The sequence below is a fragment of the Sander lucioperca genome, chromosome 21, assembly GCF_008315115.2.
Source record: "Sander lucioperca isolate FBNREF2018 chromosome 21, SLUC_FBN_1.2, whole genome shotgun sequence".
Taxonomy (NCBI): Eukaryota; Metazoa; Chordata; class Actinopteri; order Perciformes; family Percidae; genus Sander; species Sander lucioperca.
Window position 1 is genome coordinate 20,732,785 of NC_050193.1, and position 11,686 is coordinate 20,744,470.

Below are 11,686 nucleotides of genomic sequence, written 5' to 3' on the forward strand. Positions count from 1 at the left end.
ACAGCAGGTGTATCTGCAGATGAACAGTCTGAAGACTGAAGATTCTGCTGTTTATTATTGTGCTCGAGACCCACAGTGACTGGAGTTGGTTGAGCAGCTGTACAAAATCCTACAGTATTCTTACTGGGCTGATGAAGCCAAATAATGAAGATGATGTATGAATGGAATATTCTTATCATATATTTTATACATTTTTTTTTTCTATATTTTTCCCTACATTTTACGTTAGATATCATTTTTAGATAATAAATTACCCTTTGTCTCTTCATTATATAACGTCCTGCTTTCCTGAGAAATATTATTACTCAACATTAAACACACAAAAACACAATAAAGATCACTTGTTGGTAAAAGTGCCAAAAACATCACAACAATCTGGTTGCTTAAATTAAACTACTTCAACTCCTGCAGTAAGAAACATTTCTTGTCTTTCCTCATCCTCCCTGGGCTGATAAACTCTGCACTGTCTCACATGACTAATGTCCTCAGGTCAAGTCATTCAAAATGAGACAACACAGACATTTGAGTATGATTGTTGTATGACTGGCTTTTAAGAATTCTGAATAAAAACAAGTAAAAATCATGCTGCATGATATTTGATATATGATTTTATTTCTGACATAACCACACACATACTAAGGTAAAATATGTTGTTTATTACAGAAGAGTAACTTGTAAATGGATGAACTACAATAGTTTTCATCTTTGTTAAAGGATTTAGTTTTTTGCATTTTGTCTCGTTTCAGTTCCTGAGCAGCTGTTTTCCTCTAAAAGGCTCCAAGTTTCTCTGTATGTCTGTTTCTTTAAACATCTGCAAACACTGAAACCATTAAAAGTCTTTTATTAAAACCTTCAAAATATATTACTATTCACATGATTCTGGCTGCTGTCAATGTATTTAAGTTTGCACCAGATACAGTCAGTAAGCAAATATATGAAAAAAATAATGCAGGTAGCAGCTACTACACAGCTTGGATCAGACAGCATGCAGGGAAAGGACTGGAGTGATTGTACATGGTGGTGTTGCATCCACCAAACTACAAAGATTCACTGAAGAACAAGTTCAGTATTGAATTAAGACTCTCCCAGTGACTCATCAGTAGACCTGAACAAAAACCCCTCAGAGCCTGAACACTTGTAACATGAAGCCACCAGAGGAGGAGCCCTCAGACCACTAATGGTTTCAACACCAGCTCACTGTTACAGTAACAATCTAAAATGTGTTTGTCAGAGAACCAGTTTCCACAATTCCACCACTACTCCTAGTCTTGTCAAGAGAACCATCTGGAAGGGCTTTGAAACTGAACTTGCCATTCAAAACTCTTTTCTTTATCCATTTCTGCTCAAGGGTTGTTTTTGCTAGCCACCCACAACATTACTGTGCATCGCTTCCTGGTTTCCCAAAACTAAAGAGTGTCCCGAGGCCCAAATCACAAAACGCGCGTGCATTAATCCTACATCAACAACAACTAGTGGTGTTAAAAGCGTTTGTGTTAACTCTTTATTATGGAGTTAATTTTAACAGCCCTAGTTTAAATACTTGGAGGTTTCAATCACTTGATACATCATTGTCTGTACTCCCACAAGACAGACTGAATTACACTTTTAGAAATCGTTTAACATTAATTTACCTTATTTAAGTGATTATGTAGAAATGCAGCTGAATTTTCTTTAAAAGTTGAATTTTTTGCTCTGAATTTTACTAGTTTAAAAAATGATGTTTGGTCTAATAATATTGTATATAAGCTTTATTCACATGAAAAACAGCAATTTGATCAAAAATAACTTTAGGAGTTATGATATGTTGTTAACCTATCTCAAGCCGACAAGGTGATTTACCTACTACATAAACTGAAAGCAATGTTTTGAATGGAAATATTATTAATAACTTTTATTTATGAACAGTAACATTATTCCATTATTTCTACTTTGCATTGGACAAAAATGAGAGTAAATAAACACATTTAAATGTGAGAAAGTGACTTAAAGTAAAAATAAATAAAAAACAAAGGATTAGGTAACATCAGGTTAAAAATGTGAAACAAAGTCAAAATGGTAAGATATACGGTGAGATGATTTGTGAAAACACAAAATACAGTTAGGAGAAAGTCAAAAAAGGAGGAGTCAATGCAAAACTCAGATATCTTCCACCTCTACTTATCTGAGTGCAGAGAGGAGGACAGAGAACAGTGGACACACAGTTTAACATGATGGACTATAGGACAGGACTGCTGCTTTTAACTCTCTGCTGGGCAGGTGAAGATTTTCACTGATCTTAATTTGAAGTTGTCTTTAAAACATTACCAAAATAGAAAATCAACTGATTATTTTCTTTATTTGACAGGTGTCGATGGTCAGACTCTGAGAGAATCTGAACCAGCAATTAAAAGACCTGGAGAATCTCACAGATTGACCTGTACAACATCTGGATTGTCATTCAGTAGCTACTGGATGGCCTGGATCAGACAGGCTCCTGGAAAAGGACTGGAATTTGTAGCAACTATCGAACAAGATAGTGACAGAATCTACTACTCTCAGTCAGTCCAAGGCCGGTTTACCATCTCCAGAGACAACAGCAGAGAGCAGCTGTATCTGCAGATGAACAGTCTGAAGACTGAAGATTCTGCTGTTTATTATTGTGCCCGAGAGCCACAGTGACTGGAGTTGGTTGAGCAGCTGTACAAAATCCTACAGTACTCATTCTTTCAGGCTGGTAGTGCACAAGTTTGAAATATTTTTCATAAAATGTATATATTTAAACATTTTATATTACATTTTTGTTGTTTTCAGGTTAACTTGTTTTATATTCTGTAATTTTTCTTTCATATATGTTTTTATTATAAATTAATAATCCTCCCTGCATTATACACAAACTTGAAAACACATTAAAAACACAATAAAGATCACTCATTGATACAAGGTCCAAAGACAGCCCAACAATCTGGTTGCTGAAATTAAACTTCTACAAATACTTTACATTTCTAAACAATTATGTGTATAAATGATATGATGTGGAATCTATGAGAATGAAAAATAATGTTACTGTTTCTTTTATAAAATCACTAGAGGACAGTCAGTGTCTAGTTTCTCTCTCCTCTGTTACTAAAAGGAGAAACTCAGATCTGCTGTTCTCATTGATCTTATTCATTAAAATTCTTTCTAAGAGAAAAAAAGTTGAATGTGGAGATGAGTGATGACAGCATTTAACATTATTGTTTAGAGTGAATTTACTTGTATTGTGTATGGAGATAACTATTTTATATAAAAAAAGATTATTGTTTGAAGATAGAATATTAATATAGTCATTAAGGAAATGTTGTGTATTAACACAAAAGAAAATCTAGAAAATAAGTGGCAATATTGACAGTTTAATGCAATAAAGTTATCTGTACCTAGATATGAAGAAATAAAACAAGACACACATATTTTCACTCTGCAGATATAATAACACTGAACAAACTCTTCTATTGACTCCAGTTAGACCAACATTGATGCTTAATATGTTTGATTTTATGCAAACTCAGTGACCTTCCTTGTTTCTCAGCTATAAAAACATCACATCAGGCTGTCAGTGGAGTTCACAGCACGTCAGTTTCAACATAAACCATGTTCTCTGTAGCTCTGCTGCTGCTGTTGGCAGCTGGATGTGAGTCTCTCTGGATTTGTTAAAGTCAACAGTTCTTCTTATGCATTATAACTTGATCATTTGTTACAAAACATTTTCTTTTTTTAACAGGTGTGAAGTTTGAACAGTTGACCCAGCCAGCCTCTGTGACTGTGCAGCCAGGTCAACGTCTGACCATCACCTGTCAGGTCTCTTATTCTCTTAGTGGTTACAACACAGCTTGGATCAGACAGCCTGCAGGGAAAGGACTGGAGTGGATTGGAATGAAACATACTGGAGCTTCATACTACAAAGATTCACTAAAGAACAAGTTCAGTATCGACTTAGAGACTTCCAGCAACACAGTGACTCTAAATGGACAGAATGTGCAGCCTGAAGACACTGCTGTGTATTACTGTGCCAGATACACACACTGGTTAAAGTTACTAGGGAAGCTATACAAAAACCTTAAAGAATGTATTTTTACAAAGACCAACAGGAGGCAGTAGGAGACCTAAAATATGATGTAAGATTATTTAAAAAAATAGGCACGCAATAACAGCAGCAGATGATTTTGTGGTTTTAGACTTTCTGTTTTGTTTTTTACTGACCAGTGTTATGAACAACTGACTGATTCTCGGTTATATAGAGAATGTTGAAGGTGTCTAAATGTGTTTTCCTCTGTGTTATAAGGTTTGTCGACAATGAAAACATTTATTTTAAGATATTGTATGAAATAATAATCACATACTGTAATGCAGACTGTAAAACTGGGTAGCACTTTTCGTCATTCAGTAATTACACATTTGAGTGATAAAAATGACACAAAGTTTCCTAAGTATCCTTTCTTGGGTCTCACATGCTCACACTACTCAGATTCTGTAAAGCAACAGATTATCTTAACATATCATATGTGGACTCACATTTTTACATAACCATTAATTACTGCATTGAAGAAATCAATTATTTTATAAGAAACACCTACATTAAGACAATCACAAAATCAGCCAGCTATCACGTTAACAGAATAGTTAATAGAAATGTTGTGATTGCATGAGAGTCAGATGGGAAGATCAATGTAATTCTAATATGTGTCTGTAATACATTTCCTTTCCTGTAATAAATTAAATCTTTACAATAGTCTTGAGTACGTGTTACAGGATAGAAACAGTCTCAATAAAACTGTTTCATTCAGACAGGTTTTATTGCAGCTCCCCCAGATGTAGTTGAAGCAGACATTAAATATTCGGTTGATCTGAGTGTAAATGTAAATCTGTTTGTTTTACATGTCTGACTTGTATTAGAAGTTTTGTGAAGAATTAATAAAAAATAAATTTCAATTTGTGTTAACTTTGCCGTGATAATAATTACATTTTCTTTCAGAATCAGAATCAGAATCAGAATACTTTATTGATCCACTCAGGGAAATTATTTAGTTGCAGTGTCAAAATACATGTTCATAACACAATTCCAAGCATTGACAACTTTTGACAGGACAGTCCATCCTTCTTTTATAGCCTGTCAGTGTCCTTCTCTATGCAAAGTGAACTTCCTCACAGTCTGCTATAAAGACTTGATATCATGCTGTCAGTTGCAGCAGAAGAAGAGAAGCTCCCATCAGATCACCTTCAATAGCAACCATGTTCTCTGTAGCTCTGCTGCTGCTGCTGGCTGCTGGATCCTGTGAGTCTCACTGAGGCAGAGACACTGACAGTATGATCACAGCACACTGTTCACTGTTATTACACTGATTCAATACTCAACATGTTTTCCTCCACAGGTGTGAAGTGTGAACAGTTGACCCAGCCAGCCTCTGTGACTGTGCAGCCAGGTCAACGTCTGACCATCACCTGTCAGGTCTCTTATTCTCTTGGTAGCTACTACACAGCTTGGATCAGACAGCCTGCAGGGAAAGGACTGGAGTGGATTGGAATGAAACATACTTCAGCTTCATACTACAAAGATTCACTGAAGAACAAGTTCAGTATCGACTTAGAGACTTCCAGCAAGACAGTGACTCTAAATGGACAGAATGTGCAGCCTGAAGACACTGCTGTGTATTACTGTGCCAGAGAGCCACAGTAACACAAACCATCAGTAGACCTGAACAAAAACCCCTCAGAGCCTGAACATTTGTAACATGAAGCCACCAGAGGAGGAGCCCTCAGACCACTAATGGTTTCAACACCAGCTCACTGTTACAGTAAGGAGAGAAACAGACATATTTAGCAATAAAAAAGTTAAGGAGATACAACAAAGTGTATTGTAATATACACACATTAGAATTTTACATGTACAGCGAAGATATTTTCCAAAAAGTGTCTTCTCTGTCTGACTCACAATATGTGAATTCATCTTGTGAATTATTTCACCTCACAAGTGTATTTAAAAACAAATTTCATCTCACAAGAAATGAAACATAAGTAATGGGATTATTGAATTCCATTGTTGAATTGAATGAAAAACATGTATATTCATAGCATCTTTGTACTGAGGGGTTAAACTTTTTTTTTTTTTTTTTTTTTTTTTTACAAAAACAAGACTTTTAAACACTGTGAGAAAATCAACAGTATGCAACTGTAATCAATATTGGTTAAGGTGTTATTTGGTGTTGTTTTAATTAAAATGTAATTAAAAATACTCTCTTCATGTTGTATAACTGAATAAACTGCACAAGATCAACGGACCACATCACAGGCTCTGTCCCATGTCTTTGGAACTCTCTTCCACCTCACATCCATCAACTGGACTCTCTTTAACTGAAATCACTGTTCTTTTATTTATTTTATTATTAATGTTTTGTAAGGTGTACTTGGGTGTCTTAAAAGGCACCAACGAATAAAATGTATTATTATTATTAAACTATTGCCAAAATCTTCACATTATGCATACTATGCTTGATAATGAAGTATAACCTACTTCAATAATGTGTCTGTCAGCCTATTGCACACATACTGAAACATGGAAGAGGGACTCTGAGAAAGGACTCATGCACAGTAAACATTTGTTCTCCAGTTTCACAAAGTTAATCACTTCAGGGGTAGTGTAAAAGTGTCAAAGTCTTCACGTGATGCAGACTGTGCTCAATAAGTGTATAATGTGTTTGTCAGCCTATTGCACAAAGTATACTGAAGGAATGTCTCACGTACAGTAAACATTCATTTTCCAGTTTCACCAAAAAGTAACTGAGATCAAAGTCTCCTGGGAAAAGGACTGGAGTGGATTGCTCTCGTACACACATCTAGTTCTCCTATCTCTTACTCCCAGTCAGTCCAGGGGAGATTCACCATCTCCAGAGATGACTCCAGCAGTAAAGTCTATCGGCAGATGAACAGTCTGAAGACAGAGGACACAGCAGTGTATTACTGTGCCAGAAGAGACACAGTGAGAGACGATAATAGGAGAGTTATACAAAAACTACTTCCTCTATTTTCCATCACCACTGATGACATTAAATGAAGTAGTATTTATTTTTATTTTATTTTTACATGTAATGCATTAGGCTACTGATCTTTGATAATGTGTTTTCATTAACCATGATCAAAACTTCTACTAATATAATACACATTTTAAGGACATTAATAGAAATCTTAATTATTCACTAGCACCCCTCACATTATTTTTTTTTTATTTCAATATAAAATGAAAATGAAATATAAATTTAAAAAAATAAAACAATTCGATATAAATGAAACTTCGATATACATAAATGTCGATATAAATAAAACAATTCATAGAAAAAAAGAAATGCATTATTTAAACTGGTGGAAATGTTTATATTAATCCCAGGACTTTGAGTAAGTTATGACATTACCATCCTTAATAAACTATATATAAACAGGTATGTTTTGTTTTGTAATGCATATTCATTTGTAATCAAGGCCTTGACAATTGGTGTAACAAAAATTAAAAAGGACATTGAAAAAAAGAATCAGCTCCAGATATTACTTAAATTCTTTAAGAAAAAAGAGCAGCAGAGTTTGCCAAACAAACCATCATAAGTTTATTCCAGACTCCAAGCTGAACCACAGCAGCTTATCTTAAGACACTGAGGTGTTTTTATTTGGTAAATAATAATAATCATAATAAAACTATTCATAATACTCATAATAATTGTAATAATAATAACACTAATTAAAGCTGCAAGCAGTGGAAGGGCCCTTTTTCTTTTTAGCTCCAGACCAACCCACAATCACATGCCATATGTTTGAATCTATGCAAACTCAGAAATCTTCCTGGTGACCCAGTTATAAAGACTTCACATGAGACTGTCAGAGGAGGTTAAAGAGGATCAGAAGATCACATCTCGTCAGTTAGTTGCTTTGTAATAAAAATCAATAGGTAAATAAGAATATGTCACTCTTTCCATCACATACTGTAGTTTCATTAAAATAATTTCTATGAAAAACAGCTGAAAGTGGAGATGAGTGATGACGGCATTTAACGTTATTGTTTACATACAAAGTGAATTTACTACTATCATGTATGGAGATAACTATTTTATATTAAACGATTTTTTATGTTTGAAGAAAATCTTCATTTTGCTTTACGCGCAGTGCTCGTATAAAACTTGCCTCTCAACTTATACTTCCAATTATTGACTATTGTGATGTTGTATATCAAAATGCATTTAACTCAGACCTTTTTCCACTTAACACAGTATATAATAGACTGCAGATTTGCTTTATCTCACTCATTACTGTATAGTGTATAATGTACTTAATTGGCCATTTCTAAGCAGTAGAAGACACACTCACTGGCTTCAACTTATATTTAAATGTATTTATTTAAATTATCCTTCTTATTTAAAACAGTATCTTGTATCTTATACATCAAACTATGAAGTTTGGCACTCTACTCAACTCTACTTCTCTGTCCGCGAGTTAAAAAAACAATTGGCAAAATAGCTTGTAAGTTTAAGGCTCCAGCAGTTTGGAATAATCTATCTGTGGAAATAAGATCAATTTCTTTACATGGTTGGTGTAAACATGCCTTGTCTGCTCACTTTAAGATAAACTGCCTCTGTCATTAAAGATGCATGCAATCCTTATATCTACTGTCCATACCTAATGTTTATATTTGACTGTAGTTAGAAATTCACTCATACTCTACTTTTTACTTATTTACTTATTATTGGCCATCTTGGCCTTTTGCTGGTTGTCTGATGAATGATGGAGATAATGTTGATTTGTTTTTCCACAGGTGTGAACAGTATTGATCTCATCCAGACAGACTCAATGGTTGTGCAGCCTGGACAGTCTCTGACCATCAGCTGTCAGGTCTCTGGTTATTCATTGACTGATGACAGCTATGCAACAGGTTGGATCAGACAGAGTGAAGGAAAACCAATGGACTGGATTTCCCATCAGTGGGGAACAAGTGGCCTTTACCAAAATGATGCTCTGAAGAACAAGTTCAGCTACAGCAGAGACACTTCTGCTCTAACAGTGACTCTAAAAGGACAGAATGTGCAGCCTGAGGACACAGCTGTGTATTACTGTGTACGTTACCCCACAGTGATACAAACCACCAACTGACCTGCACAAATACCCAGCAACCAGCAAGACTCAACCACACACACATGTTCTAAATGTGAACATTAATAAAGACAGCACTCTCTAATGAGTTAATAAAATGAATGTTTATGGAATTCAATGAATGGTATTAATCTTGCTTTAAAGCATGTAAAAGATGAGAAACACAGTTTTCCTGTTTTCATGTAACATCTGATAACTATATACATTTAAACATTAATACACAAAGTCATATTCATAAGTACAAACCATGCATGTTAAAATGACATGGTGAGATGATAATAAATCAATTTTGTTTGTATATGTTGTTGATCAGACTAAAACTGCAGTTTATTTATATTATTGTGAATGATCTAATGTGCTGCCCATTACGCTCAAAGTGACTAATGAGAAACAGAGCCTTAATACCAAGATTAATCATAATTTGAAAAAATGTGAATAAACTTTGTATGTTAATGTGTCATGATATTTGTGTATTATTAGAATAAATATGGTTGTGGTGTTAATATTGATACACATTTTACACAAATTAAAACATGTCAAACAAACATTAAAACAGCTGATTTGGAGGGTTGACTCTTGCATATTCATTTCCTAGTTTCATTCAATATCTCCAGTCCAGATGTTTCCTCCCTGTGAGGAGGAGTCGATGCAAAACTCAGATATCTTCCACCTCTACTTATCTGAGTGCAGAGAGGAGGACAGAGAACAGTGGACACACAGTTTAACATGATGGACTATAGGACAGGACTGCTGCTTTTAACTATCTGCTGGGCAGGTGAAGATTTTCACTGATCTTAATTTAACATAGCTTTTATTTGGTGTCATCAGCTTGATATTTTTTATCCTCTTGACAGGTGTTGATGGTCAGACTCTGACAGAATCTGAGCCAGCGATTAAAAGACCTGGAGAATCCCACAGATTGACCTGTACAACATCTGGATTCACACTCAGCAGCTACTATATGGCCTGGGTCAGACAGGCTCCTGGAAAAGGACTGGAATGGATCGCTTTTGCATACACAGGCAGTTCTTATCTCTATTACTCCCAGTCAGTCCAGGGGAGATTCACCATCTCCAGAGATGACTCCAGCAGTAAAGTCTATCTGCAGATGAACAGTCTGAAGACCGAGGACACAGCAGTGTATTACTGTGCACGAGAGACACAGTGAGAGACGATAATAGGAGAGTAATACAAAAACTACTTCCTCTTTTTTTTCACCACCACTGACATTAAGCTGTCTCAGTATCACTTTTTTGCCATACTGCTGATAAGTTCTCTGTATTAGTGTGGTGAAACTGTGTCCATGTGTATTAACAAGTACCTGCATGAAGATCATACGAAAATCAACATTTTGGTAACATTTAAAAATAAAAAGCTTCCACATTATGTTGAGAATGTACACACATTTGTTTTTTTTACATTTTGTTTTAAAATGATTTTCCTATACAGAACCAAATCCACACAAAATCCTGAAATTAACAAATTGTACAGCCATAAAAAGGAAGTGAAGATATTTAACAAATCAAAACATTGTTGCCACTTTTGCAGGTCCTACAACATCAGCTTTAGGACCAGCAGGATGATTAACAGCTTCTTCCCACAAGCAGTACAAATAATCAATGGACTGTTCAGAGACTCTAGTCACTCTCATCCCGCTCCTTGTTTCTGGGTTAGCACTCTATGAATCAGATTGGTCATTTGAGTCCGACTGCCGGCAGTCCCCGCCTTCCGATTCAACATGTCAAATCGGCCAAAATGAAGGCAGACGGCCCCTCGGATGGACGACGGCACGGAACACACCGAACAGACTCGAGTCACTGACCTCGCCAGACTGTCAGACGGCCAATTATCGGCTTGGTGTGTCTCGGGCTTTATGGACTGATTGTTCTGTCTAAATGTTGGATTTTAGCTCTATTTTAGATATGACTGTTTTTTTACTCGTAAGTATTTATTCTTGATTTTATTTATTGCACTGTGACTGATAAGAAACAACTTTTTGTTTCTTCTGTGAATGCAAGTAGGCCTACTCAGTGAAATAACAGATACAGTGATACTTGATACTTTTTCTTTGTCTGTTTTAAATATCTTCTGACTTGATAGATTGTTTAAATTTGTCTGTTCATAGATCTGAGCAACAACTCTTCCCATTATGAAAAAAGCTGTATCTGCAGATGAACAGTCTGAAGACTGAAGATTCTGCTGTTTATTATTGTTCTCGATGGCCACAGTGACACAAGAAGGAGGAACGCTGTACAAAAACTCAACAAGCCAAAAGTTTGCTTTCTGCTTTTTCACATTCACAACAACTGACAGTTAAATAACAGTTCAAAATCATGAACACATTCAGAGAAACAAAGTCTCAATAAAACTGCTTCATTCAGACAAGTGTTCTCTCATATTCAGTTGAGCCTGGGAACATTAACTATTCTGTTAATCTTAATGCAAATGTAAATGTTTTCATCTAACTCTTATGACTTGTGTTTGAAGTTTTGTAAAAAATATAATAAATTGACCTTTAAGTTATTGTAAGTCCAAACACAATTTA

At 35.3% G+C, this 11,686-nt stretch overlaps 2 gene segments (V, D, J or C); both read left to right on the forward strand.

Moving 5' to 3' along the window:
* The first annotated feature begins 3,549 nt into the window (after nucleotides 1–3,549).
* LOC118494091 lies at nucleotides 3,550–4,113 on the forward strand. The segment is given in 2 exon segments: nucleotides 3,550–3,646; nucleotides 3,737–4,113. Coding segments are annotated over 2 exon segments (417 nt in total).
* A 1,068-nt stretch (nucleotides 4,114–5,181) lies between these two features.
* On the forward strand, nucleotides 5,182–5,709 carry LOC116037492. The segment is given in 2 exon segments: nucleotides 5,182–5,287; nucleotides 5,385–5,709. Coding segments are annotated over 2 exon segments (348 nt in total).
* The last annotated feature ends 5,977 nt before the right edge of the window (nucleotides 5,710–11,686 follow it).